Here is a 21,229-nt window from a genome sequence, read left to right as displayed (position 1 = left end):
ATAAGGTTTAAGGGATAACTATAAGGTAATAAAGCATCCTATTTATGAGGTAACAATTGTTTGGTATGCCCAATGGCAGGATGTAAAGATTATTTTGTGTGGCAGAACATTAAAAAATACAGTTATGCAAGCATAAATTTATTATTCTGAGTGCTTTTTTTCTTAGGTATTGATGCAAAAAGCTTCATGTAAGTTTTTACCAGGTTAGTTTTAACTAGCGAAAACTGTGTAATGTTAATATACTTTGTTGTTGTGATTATCATGTAGTTGTTTTGCAAATGAAGTACATGTGATGATAGATTGGACTTCTAAATAATTGAAGAAGCAGAATGACTTAGTTTTACAAAGTAACTATCAAATATCTGAAATACATTTTAGCAATATTTGGTTAGAGTTAAAGCTGGATGAGCTGCTACTGCTTACTATGAAAACAAAATGATGGAAATTTTGTATATAAAAGCAACATTGCCATTAAAAAAATTTTTTCAGAACTTGATTCCCTAACAATAAGGGGCTTTTTTAAGTTGTCAGTTTCACTTTTATCCTTGTTTTCCTTAAATGATGTCATATCACATTAATGAATACTGTAAGAAAATCTAGAAGTTCTCCTGTAAAAGTAATTTAAAATAACTCTTAAAACACAGCCAGGCAATTCAGCAAGTCAGTATTAAAGCAGGCAAACCTCATGGTGCTATAATATAACTGTTCCCAAGAGATTTGATTTATAGAAAACGAACTAGCAACCTCTTAACCTCATGTAATCATGCACAGAAATACATAGCTGTTAAAACTCCCTTGACATATTATTGTGGTGGTAGATTTGTGTTTGCATGTATTTTTGTCTTTACATTCCAGAGTACTGTGAATAATTTCTTACTGAGGCCAATTTATAGACCCCTAGAAGTTTATGTTGAAGAGCCAAAGCATTTTTCTTCAGTGGAAGTTGCTTAAGACAGGATTTATCTTAAAAAGTCCTTACATGTTTCTCATTTTGTACTTATAATGTTACCTTATTTTTAATATACGTCTGTTAGTTAGCTTTTAAATTCCATTTGTGCTGATGGCACCTTGAAAAATTTGAATCTTGTATCAAAGGTTAATAACAAAATATTAATTTTTTTTTCTTACTCCTATCATTTACCTTTTTTCAGTGGCATGGTTTCTGTTTTCTTTTAGGTTTTTATTCTTTTCCATATTTTTCTTACATGTAGTAAAGTTTACATTCCTATTTAGTATGTTGGTGGATTTGGGGCTCTTTGTAGTTTTTGGTTAACAGTTAAAATGATGATACATAATTTATAACTGGTTGCCTTATTCATATATAAAGAATCTGGTTTATCCTTAACATATGCAAACATAAATATGTTTGTATTTAATGTATTATTATAAGTTCCATTTGTTTTATATTCTTGGCTTATTTATATACTCACCAAGTATGCTGTTAAATTATTTTTACTATAGTTGCTAATATCTATTGAGGTACAGCAAGCATGAGTGTTTCCTCAGAATTTTTCATTTAAAAGTATTATGTCTTTAGTGCCTACTGTTTTTGTATATGCGTATTGACATTTGCATTCACCACATTTAAAAAACATTGTGACTTTTAAAAATAGTCAAAAGTCCATATGGTTTTATAATAAGATAAGAGTATTTGTCTATTACTGATACTGAATATTTATCTTTAAATTTCAGATAAGCCTTTGAAAAAAAGAAAACAAGATTCTTACCCACAGGAGGCTGGGGGTGCTACAGGAGGTAATAGACCAGCTTCTCAGGAGACGGGTTCTACGGGAAATGGGTCAAGGCCAGCATTAATGGTTAGCATTGATCTTCATCAGGCAGGAAGAGTGGACTCTCAGGCTTCTGTAACTCAGGACTCAGACTCCATAAAAAAGCCTGAAGAAATCAAACAATGTAATGATGCACCTATTTCTGTTCTTCAGGAAGATATTATTGGAAATCTTAAATCTACACCAGAAAACCATCCTGAGACTCCTAAAAAAAAGTCTGATTCTGAGCTTTCAAAGAGTGAATTGAAACAAAATGAAAGTAGATTGGCAGAGTCTAAATCAAATGAAAACAGATTGCTGGAGACAAAATCAAATGAAAGTAAGTTAGAAACTAAAATTGAGACACAAACAGAGGAACCTAAGCAGAATGAGAGCAGAACTACAGAATCCAAACAAAATGAGAGCACCACAGCCGAACCTAAACAGAATGAAAATAGACTGTCTGATACAAAACCAAATGACAACAAACAAAATAATGGCAGATCAGAAACAAAGTCACGACCCGAAACCCCAAAGCAAAAGGGTGAAAGCCGACCTGAAACTCCAAAACAAAAGAGTGATGGGCGTCCTGAAACCCCAAAGCAAAAGGGTGAAGGGCGGCCTGAAACTCCAAAGCAGAAAGGTGAGGGCCGACCTGAAACTCCAAAGCAAAAAAATGAAGGTCGGCCTGAAACACCAAAACATAGGCATGAAAATAGGAGGGATTCTGGAAAGCCATCAACAGAGAAAAAACCTGAAGTGTCTAAACATAAACAGGATATTAAATCTGATTCACCTCGGTTAAAATCAGAACGAGCTGAAGCCTTAAAGCAGAGACCTGATGGGCGATCTATTTCTGAGTCACTAAGACGTGACCATGACAGTAAACAAAAATCAGATGACAGGAGTGAATCTGAGCGACATCGGGGGGATCAGTCTAGGGTTCGAAGACCAGAAACTTTAAGATCCTCTAGTAGAAATGAACATGGCGTTAAATCTGATGGTTCCAAACCTGATAAACTAGAAAGAAAACACAGACATGAATCAGGGGACTCCAGGGAAAGACCATCTTCTGGGGAGCAAAAATCAAGGCCTGACAGTCCTCGTGTTAAACAAGGCGATTCCAATAAATCAAGACCTGATAAGCCTGGTTTCAAATCACCAAATAGTAAAGATGACAAAAGGACAGAGGGTAACAAGAGTAAAGTAGACAGTAATAAAGCGCACCCTGATAATAAGGCAGAATTTCCAAGTTATTTATTGGGGGGCAGGTCTGGTGCATTGAAAAATTTTGTCATTCCAAAAATCAAGAGGGATAAAGATGGCAATATTACTCAGGAGACAAAGAAAATGGAAATGAAAGGAGAGCAGAAAGACAAAGTAGAAAAAATGGGATTAGTTGAAGATCTAAATAAAGGAGCTAAGCCTGTAGTTGTCCTGCAGAAACTGTCTTTGGATGATGTTCAGAAACTTATTAAAGATAGAGAGGATAAATCAAGAAGTTCCCTTAAACCCATCAAGAATAAACCATCAAAGTCAAATAAAGGTAAGAATAATTGTAAAGATGTCATTTGTATTCTAATCAGTTTTCCTTTAAGTTTTAGGGTTATTACGGTTTAAAAAAGAAATTTACAAAAATTGAAACACTACTACATGAAAATATAACATTTATATAATACAATTGTTTTCAGTAATATAGACAAAAAGTTCTCAATAAAAATTGTTTTTCTCCCACTTCTACTTGAACTACTCCCCGAAGTCACAATTTTTGCTATTTGGTACACGGAAATAAGTTCTCTTGCTGTTTAGTTATTTTAGGTAATTTTGAAAGTTATTTGTTACTCGAATGATTAAAATGGATGATTAGATCTAGGATGTATTTAACAGCTTCCTCAATAGTTATTTTGACTGTAGAGATACTCCATTCCATAATGAAGTAATAAACTAACTGAATTTTAATTTCTGACATCTCAGTTAAGCTATATAAAAATCAGTAATTATTTTATGAATATAAAATATCGCAATACTGTTGTCTTACAGACTATCTCTGAGTTAATTATTGATAAATAGTTTGAATTTATATAGTTTAGGAACTTATATAAACGGTTATTTGGGGGAGGTGGTTAGTTACAAATGTTTTATTTTTAAAAATACATAGTTTTGCCTTTTCCTATGGAAAAGTAATAGGGAATGGTATTTACCTCAAATTGGAGTTTGTGAGAGTTTTTTGGGTATTTGGGTGTTTTTGCATGGTTGCTGATTTAAATTCTCCAGTTACTTGAGTAGTATTGTTTACAGGGAGGCAAAGTCTTAAGTGCTGAAAATACAGTGGCATTTTGTGCAGAAAAATAGAATTTTGTGTTGCTTTGTATACTACTTTATATGTATGTGTATATATATCTTTTTTTTTTTCATGATGCTGTGTGGCAAGACCTGTTAAGCCCATACAATATAAATAGATTGAGATGCTAGTTCTTATACCAATAGAGGGGAAAGTTTGATTTTTTTAGGTTCTCATTCTGTGAAAAAAATTCATTAAGAACTTAGATTTATACTTGTAAAAAAATATATGAAACTCTGGAATTGTGCTGTCTAATACAGTCACTAGCTTCTTTAGGCTATGTAAATTGAAATTAGTTTAAACAAAATAAAATAAAAAGTTCACTTCCTCAATAGCCCACGTGTCAAGTAGCTACCCTGTTAACGCAGATAGAGAACATTTGCATCATAACAGAAAGTTGTATAGCACTGCAGTGTATTAGCTATAGACGGTGTAATGGTTACTTTTGTAAAATGCTGCTGTACCTTGTCTATCAAAAAAAGCTTATTGAAAATATAATGTTACTACTAAGAAGTCTTTATTCAAAAAAGTGACTTGTCATTTTATTCTTGGTCTTCATTAAATATTTACTTTTCACTGTTAATTTATTTGGTTTTGTGTTTCAAAAATGAAAAAATTGTCTTTGAATTACTAATATTTATACTCTTAGTGAAGCTTTCAGATTTTAAATTACGGAAATCAGACCTACAAAAACTTAAATGAACTATTAATTCAGCTTTAATTTATAGTTTTTTTATTTAACTTGAGTGCATCTTTTCAGAATTATTTGTTTATTTAAAAGAGGTTGTTAGAATGTAGTGGCTAGCATTAAATTGTTTTCTTTTAGATCAAGATTTTCTTTAAAAATTATCACTGAAATTTTGGGAGTGGCATGTATGTATATATACTAAAGAATACAGTTGTACAATTTTAGAAAAGTCAGATAGAAAGATGGAAAGTGGTACCCTCTTGTCCCTTTGATCTGAACCATCTTTTTTCTCCCCTGCCCTCTGTCAGCTTATGCTAGCCTTGCTTTCTGAGCTCTGTTTTAACAAATAATCTTTACAACTGAACATCAAGAAATGAATATATCTCCTAATTAGTAACTGCTGTATTATTTCCATGGTGTTTTGACATATAATTTCATTACCTGTGAATGTAAACTTTTTAGTACTAATCCATGTTTCTTTAAGTGTACTTTTAACACAAATATATATACTTGACATGTTCCTGTTAGTAAGTAGGCTCTCTGGGTGTTTCTGCCTGTTAGAGAAGGGTGTTTGTGTGTGCGTGTGTGTATGTATATACACGCACACACACACACATTTATTAATATATCTGCAATTATAAGTGGACCTTTTTATCAAAAATATTATTTCAATGCTTAGATTCATTTCAGGATCCCATGTATATATTTTTTGGCTTTGTTTATACCTTAGAATTTATATCTATTATTTTTTAGTAATGTATTAATTTTGGTTTTATTTTAGATCTTTGCTACTAAGTCAGCAATGGCAGAAATTTGTTTTTTTAATTACATGCATAATCACAGTTGTGGATTACTGACCCTTGTAGTACATATTAATTACTTAAGTGAGTCACAGAAAATCACCTATTCTGGCATACTGGTGTTTTTCTAAGTAAAGGAATTAGACTGAATATTGCTGGGATGCTTTTGTTGTTCATTCCTAGGGCCAAAATTCTTGGTAGACTTTTCTTTTTTGGAAGAGCCATAAAATTCCATCTTTTAAATATTGTATCTAATGTCCATATTTAAAACATTCATTCTTTAGGTTAACTTGAAATTTGTTGAATGTACTTTAAGCTGGTAACTTTTGAATGGTAGGATTATAGATTTATGATTCCTACTATAGATTTCTTATTTTGTCTTTTGTATAAACATACTAAATGTAAAATGGCATTGTTACATTTGATTTAATTACTGTGGGGTGTTTGTATATCCCTAGGACCTAACATAATGTGTAGTACATAATAAAACCATATTGAATGCCTCTTTAATAGAGACTGCATGCCACCATGTTCCGAAAAGGCTTTTGCGTGCAGATTAAAATTGTGTTTTCATCTTTTATGTTTCCTCCAATAGACCCTAGCTCTAGAGCTACATAATATTAGATATTCCGTTCCCTAAACTTTGTAATAACTCTTTTCACACTGTCAGCTATCTAGTGTTTGTTAACATCCAAAGGAGACCTACTCGTTCAAGTCTAATTTACCCTTTACCTTTATTTTGCTCTATAGCTATTACACGATTGGCTCATTAACATTTCTGTCCTCATCCTGCTTCTGTCATCTTCCCAGTCTTTTTACCATCACCTTGTTTCTTCCTTGCCAAGTGGGGGCATGGAGGTGGGGAACCAACATAACCTTTGTAAAACTTTAAAATTTTAAAAATATCTTCTATTACAATATATTTCAGTCATTATATTAAATGTGAAAATAATATCTTTATTGTTAAAATATTTTTACTCAGAGTATTATCCTAATATACCCTAATGTACAGTAACTATGTCTCCATATTAAAATAAAGTTAGGAGATCTTCAAAACTGGCATGATCATGAGCTAACATGACTTATGTGTTGTTAACACTTTAGTATCAGTAATTACAGGTTAACAATTTGATTTTGATTTTTTTACAATTTTAGAATGTCTCAAAATAGCTTAGCTTTATATCCAAGGAAAGCAATTTTTCTTCTTCTTCCCCCTACTTCATTCCACCTCCTGTATCGTTTTCAGTCATTTGCACTCACTGCTTTCAAGAAATAACCTATTATCATCTATTATTTGAGATCAAGGCCTTTAAGCTAAAGATAAAACAGTTACTGAAAATGTTCTTCACTGGGAATGTACTTACCTAGCAGCTCTCAGAGTCAACAGTGTTTGGAGGACAGCGCTCATTTGATCAGTTAATGATTGTAGTCATTATTAGGGGGAGTTACTTCACCTCAGTTGTCACTGTAGCAGTTACATTACCAAATGTTATCACTAAAATACATTAGATAGTTGCCTTTTATGTAGCACTGACCACTCGAGTTGGATTATGTTTAGGACTCTAGTCTTCTGTAAATTTGAGCAAAAGTACTGTTTCTGAGAGTAAATTTTTGGCATAGTTTGTGAATTCCTAAGTTGAGGAATTCTTGGTCAAGTAGATATATGATTGTAATATTCAGAATCTTTAATAATGCTGCAATGGAAATTTATTTTGGTTCCTTTGATGGGTTTTAAAAATACTTTTCTAAAAAAACTCGTTTTCATTTTCTGTAAAGACTTTATTATCACTGATATCTTTAGGAAATGTTTGGAGAATATTTATTACAGAAGTTGGCTTAATACATACCTAGCTGTTGTTGAGTGTGATTTTAGAGCAATGTTTTGAAAATTTTTGTCCTCGTGATTTTTGTTCATAGAATTTTTTTCGTCCAGAATTTGCTTAGTAAATAATTGACATTAATTGACTTAAAGAGATTTGTTAGGTAGAAATGTTTTTCATAAAAATTAAATGTATTTAATGTTTGCTAGTAATATTCTCTCTGTTTTCTATTCCATTTTTCACACCAGCTCAAGGACAGCTTCTGTAAAGTTTTCCTATTTGTAGAAATAGGTATATTATGATTGATGGGTGAGAGGATAGCAAATAATTAATTCTGAGAGAACCTACTCCTTTTTATGAAGACATGGTCATTACTCTAACATACTGAATTCCCTCTTCTAAAACAATTATTGGAACCCTCTCCTATAAGACCCTGATAAAGATATTAATAAATGCCTACTTCATAGTAATAGTATACTATAACATAGTATATTAATATAATATTACTGTAATAACAGTAAGGTAATATTGTATAGTGTAATGTATCCTAGTATATAGTATAATATAAAGTAGGTATTTATTACCTTTGTATCTGTATCAGGTTCTTGTAGGAAAGGATTTTGATAATTGTATTAATAGAATTCAACATCCATTCAGAGAGAATTCAATATGTTAGAGTAATAGTATATAATATACATAATGTACAGTATATGTAACATAATAGTATGTAATATACTATGATGTGATGCAATATACAGATGACCTTTGAACAAAGTGGGGATTAGGCGCGCCACCCTCCCACACAGTGGAAAATTCTCATGTAACTACAGTCCACCCTCCACATGCAGATTCCCAACCATGGAGTTGACCCTTGAGGAACATGAGTTTGAACTGTGTTGGTCAGTTGAACTGTGCTGGTCAATTGAATTACACTGATCAATTGAAAACAATTCCCATATAAATGGACCTGCACAGTTCATACCTGTGTTGTTCAGGGGTCAACTGTAATAGGGAGTTTTTAATATGGATCCTTTCCCCCACCCACAAAATTTAGCATTCTCTGACTTCTATTGTACTAACTTCGGAAAATTCTTCATTGAGCCCAATATAAATTGTAGTACAGAGAGCACTAGAATCAGAGCCTTGAATAATCATAGCCTTTCAAAACCTTGGTTCATTTCACTTCTAAAATGGAGAGACCAATTTCCTTCCTACTTTACATAGTTATGAGGACCAAAATGAATCTTATAGTTAGAGCTAGAATCTGTCTATTTTTTAATATAAAAAATGCAGTCATCCTATTGAATTTATCTAATAAATTGTTAAGTCTTTTATATATATATATATATATATATATATACTTCATATTTAGTGTATATTTGAAGACATTGCTGCCACCGTTTATTTCCAGCTTTATTGAGATATAATTAACATATAACATTTATTAAAGTGTACAAAATAATGATTTGCTATATGTATGTATTGTGAAATGATTACCTCAATGAGTTTAGTTTGCATTGAGCATCTTACTAGTTCTAATTTTTTTCTTGTGATGATAACGTTTAAGATTTGTTATTTTAGCAGATTTCCAATATACAATACAGTGTTGTTAACTATAATCACCATTCTGTACTTTACATCCCCATAATTTACTTATCTAATAACTGAAAGTTTATACCTTTTGACTGCCTTTGTCCATTTCACCCACCCCCACCCCTTACTTCTCGCAACACCTATCTGTCCTCTGTTTCTTTGAGTTTAGTTTTTTTAGATTCCACATGCAAGATCATATGGTATTGTCTTTCTCTGTCTGAGTAATTTCTCTTAACATAATGCTAAGGGTCCATTCATGTTGTCGCAGGTGGCAGAATTCCTTCTTTTTTATGGCTGAATACTATTCCATTGTATATATACCACATTTTCTTTATCCGTTTATTCACCAATGGACTAAATAACTTAGGTTGTTTCCATGTCTTGGCTGTTGTAAATAATGCTTCAAGGACTATGGGGGTGCAGATACCTCTTCAAGATCGTGATTTTGTCTCCTTCGGATAAATACCCAGAAGTGGAATTACCTGAACATACGGTAGTTCTATTTTAATTTTTTGAGGAACCTTCATATTGTTTTCCATAGTGGCTGCACCAATTTACATTTCCACAAACGGTTCAGAAGGGTTCCCTTTTTTCCACATCCTGGCCAACACTTGTTATTTATTGTCTCTTTTATAGTGATAGCCATTATAACAGTGTGAGGTGATACCTCATGATTTTTATTTACATCTCCCTAATGATTAGTGATGTTGAGCACCTGTTCATATTTTTTGGCCATCTGTATGTCTTCTTTGGAAAAATGTTTATTCAGATCCTCTGCCCGTTTTTTAATTGGATTGTTTGTTTGTTTATTATTTATTTATTTACTATTAAGTTGTATAAGTTCTTTAATCTATTTCAGATATTAACCTCTTAGCAGATACATGATTTGCAGATATTTTCTCCCATTTGGTACGTTGCCTTTTATCTTATTATTTCCTTTGCAGAAGCTTTTTAGTTTGATGTAGTCCCACTTGTTTATTTTTGCCTTTGCTTTTGATGTCAAGTCCAGAAAAATCGGCAAGACTATTGTCAAGGAACTTTATGTCTATGTTTCCTTTTAGGAGTTTTATGGTTTCAGGTCTTATATTCAAATATTTATTTTTCGTTGATTTTTATATATGGTGTAAGATAGTGGTCCAGTTTCATTCTTTTACATTGTTTCTGTTTTAGTTTCCCCAGCACCATTTATCGAAATGACTGTCCTTTCCCCATTGAATATTCTTGGCTCCTTTTTTGTAAATTAATTGACCATGTATCTTTTGGTTTATTTCTGAACTCTTTATTGTGTTCCATTGGTTTATGTATCTGTTTTTATGCCAGTACTATACTATTTTGATAACTACAGCTTTTTAATGTAGATTGAAATCAGAAAGTGTGATGCTCCAGTTTGTTCTTTCTCAAGAGTTTTTGGGTATTTGGCTATTTTATGGTTCTATACAAATGTTAGGATTGTTCTACTTCTGTGGAAAAAATGCCATGAAATTTGATTGGAATAGCATTGAATCTATAGATTGCTTTGGGTAGTATGGACATTTTAATAATATTAATTCTTTCAATCCATGAGCATGTAGTCCCTTTCCATTTATTTGTGTCTTCAGTTTCTTTCATCAGGTTAGAGTTTTCAGTATGCAGATCTTTCACCTTCTTGGTTAAATTTATTCCTATTTTATTCTATTTTTTATGCAATTGTAAGTGGGATTGTTTCCTTAATTTCTCTTTCTGATAGTTCATTGTTAGTGTATCAAAACATAACTGATTTTTGTATTTTGATTTTGTATCCTGCAACCTTACTGACTTTATTAGTTCTAGCAGTTTTTTGGTGGAATCTTTAGCGTTTTCTATATATAATATGTCATCTGCCTGAAGAGACAGTTTACTTCTTTTCTGATTTGGATGCTTTTTATTTTTTTCTTGCCTAATTGCTCTGGCAACAACTTCTATTACAATGTTGAATAGCATAGTACTAGGCAAGAGTGATCATTCTTATCTTGTTCATGATCTTAAAAGCTTTCATCTTTTCACTATTGAGTACGGTATCAACTGTGGGCTTGTCATATATATAGTCTTAATTATGTTGAGATTTGTTCCCTCTACCTATTTTGTTCATAGAGTTTTTATCCTGACTGGGTGTTAAATTTTGTCAAATGATTTTTCTGCATTTATTGATATGATCATATGATTTCTGTTCTCATTTTGTTAAGGTTGTGTATCAGAGTGATTGATTTGCAGATGTTGAACCATCCTTGTATCCTCAAAATAAATTCCATGGCGTGTGATCCTTTTTTTTTTTTTTGCTTATGTAGTTTTACTTTGGGGGACTCTCTTTTTTTTGTTTTTTCCCATTACAGTTGACATTCAATATTATATTAGTTTCAGGTACATAACATAGTGGTTAGACCTTTATGTGATTTACAGAGTGATCCCCCTATAAGTCTAGTACCCACCTGGCACCACACATAATTATTACAATATTATTGACTATGCTGCATTTTACGTCCCTGTGACTGTTTTGTAATTACAAACTTCTACTTCTTAACTCCTTCACCTTGGTCCTTTTAATGTGTTGTTAAATTCGGTTTGCTGATAGTTTGTTGAGGGCTTTTGGATCTATGTTCATCAGGGGAAATCAGCCTGTAATTTTCTTTTCTTGTAGTGTCCTCGTCTTGTTTTGCTGTCTGAATAATGTTGGCTTCATAAAATGAATTTGAAAGTATTGCTTCCACTTCCTTTTTTGGAAGAGTTTGAGAAAAATTGGTATTAATTCTTCTTTAAATGTTTGGCAGAGCTCAACAGTGGAGCTGTCTTGTCCTGGGCTTTTCTTTGTGGAGAGGTTTTTTTAATTACTAATACAGTGTCCTTGTAATGTGTTCAGATTTTTTATTTCTTCATGATTCAATTTGATAGGTTGTGTATTTTTAGGAATTTTATCTGTTTTTTCTGGGTTGTCTCCCTTTGTTGTATAATTGCTCATAGTAGTCTCTTATGATCCTTTGTATTTGTGTGGCATCAATTGCAATGTCTTTCATTTCTAATTTTATTTGTTTGCGTTCTTTTTCTTTTTTTAGTAAGTCTAGTTAAAGTTTTGTCCATTTTATCTTTTAAAACAAAGTTTCGTTGATCTTTTTTATTCTCTTTTTAGTCTCTATTTCATTTATTTCTACTCTGATTTTTGTTATTTCCTTTCTTCTATTAACTTTGGGCTTAGTTTGTTTTTTCCCTAATTCCTTGAGGTATAAAATTAGGTTGTGTTTCTGCCTTTTATTTTTCTCACTTTGTATGTTTATCAAGGAAAGGATCAATTGATCCTTGCTTCTTACTTTCTATATTAAGTAGTAGTAAATTGTCATTTATGTAATAAACTTCCTAGAAAGCATGTTTCTTTTTATAGTTCTTCCTCATTGTGATTTGATAACTGCACATTGATGAAATCTTTGTAGTGCTAGTGTCAGTATCATAACTGTGGTACTTAAAACCAGATATTTCTTAAAATCTTTTCTTTTGCCTGCTTCATTTGTAACAGTTCCTTCATTTGTTATAAACCAACTCCTTGGTATTTTGTCTTCATTAAATACATCAATTTGCATTGACCTGAACTGTACAGAATATAACTATATAGGGACTGCACAAAGTGGGTGGCACTTTGTTCCATTTTGAATAAAGTATGACATGACATGATATATATCAGGGCTCAGCAAAATTTTTCTGTAAAGGCCCAGATAGTAAATATTCTTCGCTTTATTAGCCACTTGTCTAACATTGTGGTACAAAAGAAACCGTAGACAATGTGTAAATGATTGTGTCACTATATTATAATAAAATTTTATATATAAAAACAGATAGGGCAAATTTCACTGTGCAGGCTGGAGTTTGCTGAGCCCGATATAAAGTTGAAATTTTATATAGATGGATATACTAGATAGATAGATAGATATCACTAGGGTGATAACTAGGTTGTTTATTCTATAGAAAATGAAACCTAAAATTTGCATTTCCCACTGCCATTTAAGTATTTTTAATCTGTATATAAAAAAAGACTGATGTAGTTTTAATTTTCAACTTCTTATCCAATATTTATAAATGTAGTATGAAATTAGGCAAATATGTATTAGAGGATATTTAATATTTGTGAGTACTTATTTACATGTAATAGGGTTATATATGTGATCACATTTTAATATATTAATATGTAATTAATATATTATGAAATTAATATAGTTAATGTATTAAATATAAATATATACAGATTTAAATAGCCTTTAAAATGTTTTATATTTGTTACTTGTCAGTTATGAAATATTTTTCTCTACTTTTCATTTTGTGAGTACTTTTTTATAATTATCAATATAGAACAACTGGGGCAGCCTGGTGGCCCAGTTGGTTAGAGCACGAGTTCTGAACAACAGGGTTGCCGGTTCAATTCCCACATAGGCCAGTGAGCTGCACCCTCCACAACTAGATTGAAGGACAGTGACTTGGAGCTGATGGGTCTTGGAGAAACACACTGTTCCCCAGTATTCCCCAATAAAATTTATGTATACATATATATATGTATAACAATTGAAAACTGCTTACAGGATTTTAAAAAGAATGTTCAGCTGGAAGAGTTTCTTAGAAGACCACATTCTAATCATTGCACTAAGCATTCAATATTTTTGGCCATCTTCATCATTCCATACTGTCTGCTAGATGCTGCAAACAACACAGTCTATGACTTTATCCAGTTATGATCTTGTGGAGGGTATGGTTAACTAAAGCGACAGTGACAGTGTTGTAGTAAAGAAAAGGGTGCTATGTGAATACAAAGGAATAGGGGATCACGTGTTTTTTTAGCACAAGGGCAGAAGGAAAAAGCACAATAAGTTTAGAGAACTTAAACATTTGACTCATTTATAGCACAGTATGGAAGAAGTAATGTGAGACTAGATTAGTTAAAATTAAACATTGTTTTACAGCCATGGGTAGTAAGAATGTAATCAGAAAATATGCCATTTCTTGCACTGTTAGAAAATGTTTTTCTAGAATATAATAAAATAGATGTTGCTAAAATTTTGTACATATTCAGCCCAATGTAGTAGTAGTCGTCAGTTGAGTAGCTAATAATACAATTTAATACTTGATAAGGTTGATAAGATTAAATAACAAATATCAACATGTGAATCTTTTTGTCCTTGATTCCATAGTTTTGGTTTCTATATGATCACATGTTACATGGTTAATAATATTTTGAGCTAAATAGTCCTTCCCAAAGTTTGAGATGATAATTATATAATAATGATGTTAACAATTTTCAAAAATGGTTAAATTCGTAATACTGTTCTCTCATACCCTTCCCAGAGACGTATCAGATTGCTCTCAGAAGACTTCACTTCTAACGTCTCCCCCTTCCAACCCATCTCACAAGTTATTGCTAGAGTAACATCTCTAAACCACATTCTGATTCTGTCATTCCTCAAAAAGCTGTAATATATGAACCTTACCTACTTTATAGGCTTACCTATTTCTTCTCTCTATTAAATGTCTCTTTCTGTCCAGAGCAGACTACTCAAATTTCCCCAAACTTACAGCTCCTGGTTACCTACCAACTCCTATTTCTTTGCTCCTGTCCTGCATCCTCCACTCCTCCTACCTCACACCACTTCATCTTTGTTGAAAACCCACTGTGTTCATGAAATATCTCCTAATCCCTCACTCATTATTATTGACCTTTTTTTGTTTCTCTAAAATATATCTTGTATTTCTTTAGGAAAATTAATCTCTTAAATTAGTATAATATTTACATTGATTTCCTTTGACTCCTGTTACAAATACATAGTACAACATGATATACCTATTATTTTACATTCTGTTTTCTTTACATTTACTATCTCTTTATAGCTCATAATTATCCTTAATGTGGGATCTACTACTATGTTCCCCTATGGTCAAACATTTTGGTGTTACAATAGATAAAATGGATCTAAACGTCTTCATAGAGCTTTTGTTTTATTGCATAAATTTCCTTGCGATGAATTTCCACGAATGGTATAAATGAGTTAAAGAGTTTGAATACCATTTGCTGTGTGCATATTGTCTACACTTTCAGCAGAGACTGAGTATACCCATTCAGCAAGTTACAAGCAGACCTGCAGAACTCAGAAGCAAAGCCTGGATCATTTCGTATCATCTCCAACAGGCTAATGCTTAGCAGTTAAGTCCTAAAGGCATTGTGGTGTAAAGCATCATGGAAAACTTGGTCTTTTCAAAATGATCATGAGGCAAGAAGTTGTCTTGTTAAAAAAGAGATGGCTACAGTGCTTTTTAGAAAGATCTAAATCAAAAATAAAAGTAATTTTTGAGTAATCCAAGGTTTTATTGTAGCAGGGCTTCAAAAATATAACTGGCAACTTTTATATCAGAATTATAAGCATCATTTATTAAGCTCTCTGATACAAGGTAGTCAATATTCTATCAACTTAGAATGAATAAAATCAATTTGATTAATTTGGAGTATATTATTCAAATTATTATTTATCTTTCATTGAATCTGTAGTTTAAGAAACATTGGACTAAGCCTACACATTGGATTAGATTAACCTAGAAAGACCTTTTCAGTCTGAATTGACTCTCCTGTTTTGAGAGAGGTGGCAAGCATAAAGATTAAAAGACTTTACAAATTTTGTTACTGTGAGCTAAGATAAAAAACATGCATGCTCTGACCTAATACACACATACAAATACATATTAATAATACCTACCCTTATTACAGGCAAATCACTGACACTTTTGCTTTCATTTTAAATATAACTGCTGGTCAAGACCCACAGAACTGATTTCACAACTTCCTTATGGGTCACAAACTACAACTGGAAAATTGCTGGCTAAAATTAAAAAGGAGACTTTCCAGTTCTTAGGCTATAAACAGTCTTTATACAGTGATTATGTAAGGATTGTTTGCATTAGTTTCAGGAGTGTTTCTCAAAGGCCCTCAGAATGAGAATAGCTGCAGTTTGATTTGGTTCTGACCACCCCTCCCTAGCCACAGATGAATAACTGCTAGTCTTCCTTTTTTAAATTTTAAAACAAATTTTTGTAATCCTGAATAAGCATTATTTGGCTTATAGCCAATGCCTGGGGTCTTTGCCTCCTTACCATAATTAAGGCAACTTTCTTCCAGATTGTCTCATTATGTATCACTTCCATTTACCCTAAACCATCAAAAAAAAAAGCAGCCCCCTCTAATTATTTATTTTCCTGATCCTTTTCTTCCAGAAGATGTAATGTACCTGAGCTTCTTTTTCCTTAAGACCTCTCCTCAATTATAAGCATATCTTCCTTCTTGTTACCCTGATTACTGTTGATATTTATTGTAGATCTGAATTTCACTCCACTCACTTTCATTCGGCCAAAGGAGCCTTAGCACCAAAAGGTAATAGCTCCTTTCTCCTAGTCTGCTGTTAGTCTTTCCAAATAACTGCTAAAATATACATGTCAGAGTTCTTCCTCTGAGGTCAGTGTTTTGTGACTGCAAAACTTATTCACCAATCTTCTGTGTTCCTACATTCACTTGGATTTAGGTCCCTAGTGCACCATCTTCTTTACCCCTAATTCCTCCATCAGGTTAGGTAACCTTGTGGTCCCTGTGGAAGGAACGTTCAATGTCCTGTTCTCATAGTTGAACCCCACATTTTTCAGTTTCTCTTCAGGTTGCCTCCTTTTGTCTCTGCCTACCAAATGTTACCCTTTTTCAGGGCTGTGTCATCAGCAATTTATACTCCTGGATGTTCTTGTCATGGCTTCAAATAAAGAAAATGGCTTGCATTTAGGAACTATTGGCAACAAAAAATATGTATCTTCAAACCATATTAACTCAGGGTCACAAGAGGGGCAGATTGACAACCTACACTACTGAATTTTTTTCTTTTTGCCCCTGATTGAAGTTAAAGATTCATTTGCGGCTACTCCTCTGTAATATGGGTAGGTTATTGAAAGAATTGTCACTGAGCGACATTATGCCTGCCTAAGATGTTTTTTATGGCTTATAAAATCGGGGTTTATGTGAATTTCTTGCTTTATTTCTGAACATGACTGGTTTCCATTGAAGCTTGGGTCCTAAACAGTTCATTAGCTCAGGTTAATTTTATTTTGTGGTTTATTTTAATTTCAGGATTGTTTTCCCATTTAAACAAACACAAAAATACATTGTTGTCAAACCAGTGACTTTTGGGACTTTTAAATCTTTTGATGACTTACGGTTTTAATAATATTGTAAATGTGCTAGTATGAGTAATTTATACTAGAAATTCATGATTACTAAAATACAGCAAGCACATCTATAATTAAATGTATTCTTTAGCTTTATTTGTGCCAGAAAATGGAGGCGCACTATAATGGAATATATATCTACAAAATCTGAAAGTGTGGTACCTCACAAAATTTTGACTAAATGGCATTTCCCTCAAGCCAGTAACGTAAAATTTTGTGGAATTCAAACACCTGATTTAAAGAATAAAATCATTGGGATGGGAGAAATGAAGTTTTTAAGAAGAGATAGCATAGCAAACAACAGTAATCTCTAAAATCATCCATGTATTAAGCAATACTGAGACATGATGTTTTCATTTAAAGGATTATTTCCTAATTCAGGGTAAAGAATAACCAAATATGTTGTAGGGATCATTTGAAGTACTTTTGTTTATTCATTTCTATTGAAACTGAGTCAGTTACCTGATTCTTGATGAAGTATTTAAAAGATTTTGAGTGTGAGTATAGGAAAGTTAAGCATTTTATTTCTTACCCTTTGTAGTCAAGGGAACTGGCTGAGTCAATTTATAAAGAGTTTTATAAAAAGGAAGAAAGGATGTTGTTAATTCAGAAAATGCATAAACCTGTGGAATAGACAGTACGTTGAGAGACATTAACCATTGCTGGATTTTTTTAAGTGGGGTCATCATTAGAAATGAAATATTTGGTCTCTGAATTATGTTGTTGTAACTTTCAGCATTGTACAGAGGTTAAAATGATCTACAGAATAGTATAGCTCCTGAATCTGATAGTATTATTTTTAATTTAGGGAATAGAAATGGTAATTTACAATTAATAAACTGAATAAAGTTTGATGCCTGCCTTATCAAATAGAAGACATAAATTTTCTGTGGCTATTGTGAAGAATTTTTTTAAGAAAGAAAGAAGAGAGCAGAGTCCTTGCCCTGGGGATATAATAAACCACTGTAAAGAGAGTGCAAGTACCTATACATATCTTAACCCTTGATTATATATTGTACATTTGTCTGAAGGATATTTTTAATGCTGGGATATTAGTATGAAGTCAGTATGTCTTTGTGAATGAGAATTTAATCTAAGCAGAACATAATCGATTACGTAAATCTGTTTCTAAAAAATTCTCATGATGAACTAAAGGTCAAATACTTTGGATTATCCATATTTATAAACCAAAAAGATTATAATGTTCAAATAGCACAAAAAAGAATTTGAATTTAGAAAATTTTTTTGGAAATTTTTCATCTGTCTATAAAATACAACAATTCAGAAACTACAGGAAGTATATCTATCTATAAGTAAACATAAGAACTGAACCAGAGAGTCAGGTAATCAGGAAGCTTATTGACCATCTGTATACATCCAAGGTATGATCAAAACATATGGTGAATGTTTAAAAAAAAAATTTATTACAGTAAAAGACACATTGCCATTAATCCCCCTCAAAATATTCACCCTCACTTCGAACACACTTATCCCATCATTCTTGCCACTTTCTAAAGCAGTTCTGGGCGTCCTATTTCTTGATTGTCTTTACTTCATTGTCCATCATGACAACGCTCCATGTCACACATCGCTTCTGGTACGGCAATTTCTGTCAAAAACATTATGGTATGTCCTCCTCCACCATATTCACTAAATCTGACACTGTGACATCCAGCTCTTCCCTAAAGTCAAAATGACCATGACAGAAAACGTTTTGAATTAATTCAGGACATTGAGGCAGCCATGACAGCACAACTAAAGACACTCACAAAAGAGGACTTCCAGAACTGCTTCAGGAAGTGGCAAGAACGATGGGATAAGTGTGATCAAAGCGAGGGGGAGTATTTAGAGGGGGATTGATGGCAATGTGTCTTTTATTGTAATAAAATTTTTTTAATTGAAACATTCACCGTATTTTTTTAATCATACCCGTATACTTCATATTATGTGTCATGTGGAAAGGGAAAGATATATCCTAGAAGACATGATCCATAAAAAAAAACACATATTTATAGGTAATCAAACCATTAAGGGCTTTAAATTGGATGCATTATGTATTTACCTTGAAGCTGAATGTACTGACAATCCAAGCTAAAGTTGATTTTTTTTTATCTCTTAACAATATTCTAAAAAGTTGACCTTACTGATAAAATACAGTTAAATTAAGAAAGTTAGTACAAAGAAATGTCACATGATTTGAAAATTATACAGATAGGTTAAACACAACATTAGCATGTCAGGATTCTCAGCAATGGAGTTTTTGGAATATTACCACTCATAATTATTACATCTTTGTTGGGTAAAATTGTTGCTATGCATGTTGTTAAAAGGCTGGAAGACTAAAAGTTACTGAAACAACTGCTTCGTGATATTGAATAAAAGTTTCATGAGGAATAAAAAAAGGATTTTTCCATTGAGATTCATAATTTGTTTTATATTCTTAAATTTTTAGTATTGTATATTCTTGAGGCTTTGAAATTGTCTTAGTCAGTACCCATTTGTTTTTGTCATGATTTACTTTTATTCTTTACATAAGCACTATTAATCATTTGAATGCTGTAGTGTTAATGTTGATTATAGTTACTAATATTTTCTGCTATAAACCAGAATGGTATTCTTTGCTCCCAATTCCTAAAATTCATCAGGAAAGATATCATTTTTATACTTCCATTCAAAAATTTACAGGGGTAAGTAAGTTAGTTAAAATTGTCATCTTCAGTAGTCATAAGGACAAATTATCCTAAAAAATAGCTTTTACTATTTCTTTATTTTTTAGCTCTCAAGAGGATGTTAATAATTTATTTCTTCATAACAACTGTTTGTATGTTGTTGTATATGTGTGTAGGATTAGGTAGTGTTATGTTAATAATTTTTATTATGTTGATATATTTTCATCCTGCCTTTATTCTTTCATGGGAAAATATGAATTTAGACTTGAATTTACTATTTTCAATTATAGACATTTATATTTTAAATATTTTTGTTCTATTTATTCTACCTTTCATGTTTCTATTATTTTCAATTAAATGCATATATTGGTTTAATCTGTTTGGGGAAATTCTCCGTAATGCTAACGGCATTATCATGCCTCTCAGATAGACATTGGTAGGTAAAAGCATACAGAACTCTTGTCCCAGCCACCATACACAACCACCAAGATCATAGAAGAAGAAAAGGACTTGACAAGTGTCCTCCAGTTCTTCTCATTTGTTCTGAGGGATAGTATTACTTTCACACTAATTGCTTCAGATGTCTATGAAACAAATTTGGGTGCTACCAAGAATATGAGATGTACCCCCTGCTATAAATATACTTGATAATACCAGTGGATCTCTAATTTCAGGAAGTATTTAGTCAGTGCAGGCAGATGAAGGCATTTTATCAAAAATGGACAATATAACTGCCCATTATTACCATGTTTTTAAAGTTGTTACGTAATGATATATGTATAAAGACTGCATTATTATTTTAGGGTTTAGACTTCTGGTTGTAAATATGAATGTGTTAAAATGCAAAGGTGACAGACTACTTATATAAATATATATTTTCATTATGCTAATTTAGTTAAAATTTCCTTTTTATCTTCAGATTGAAATTTTTTTCTTACCTTTCATTAATAGGTAGTATAGATCAATCAGTGTTAAAAGAATTACCCCCTGAACTCCTGGCAGAAATTGAATCTACCATGCCACTTTGTGAACGTGTGAAAATGAATAAACGCAAGCGTAGCACAGTTAATGAAAAGCCAAAATATGCTGAAATCAGTTCAGATGAAGATAATGATAGTGAAGAAGCTTTTGAATGTAAGTATCACATAACTTTATTATTACTTTAGAATTAAAAAGCAGATTGATGTGTTTGTCTCATTTATGATTTTTTGGGTTAGCAAGCATACAGTGATCTTAATTCTTAATAATATAGCAAGTATTTTTCTTGGTACTTAAAAAATATGTGAAAGATGAGATCAGTTGGCACCG

General features: G+C 32.1%; 1 protein-coding gene across 3 annotated transcripts in view; it reads left to right on the top strand.

Annotated features, from left to right (window-relative positions):
• The window catches only part of NIPBL (NIPBL cohesin loading factor), a 188,307-nt gene that overhangs the window by 104,940 nt on the left and 62,138 nt on the right, over positions 1-21,229 (top strand). For all 3 annotated transcript variants that reach the window (XM_019737211.2, XM_074328993.1, XM_019737212.2), the window contains exons 10-11: positions 1,693-3,315; positions 20,873-21,055. In XM_019737211.2, the coding sequence (XP_019592770.2) occupies positions 1,693-3,315; positions 20,873-21,055 (1,806 nt within the window). The remainder of the gene's footprint in view (positions 1-1,692; positions 3,316-20,872; positions 21,056-21,229) is intronic.

The sequence above is a fragment of the Rhinolophus sinicus genome, linkage group LG03 (assembly GCF_036562045.2).
Source record: "Rhinolophus sinicus isolate RSC01 linkage group LG03, ASM3656204v1, whole genome shotgun sequence".
Lineage (NCBI taxonomy): Eukaryota > Metazoa > Chordata > Mammalia > Chiroptera > Rhinolophidae > Rhinolophus > Rhinolophus sinicus.
The sequence above is the reverse complement of the archived record's forward strand: the minus strand, read 5'-3'. Positions and strand labels throughout refer to the sequence as shown.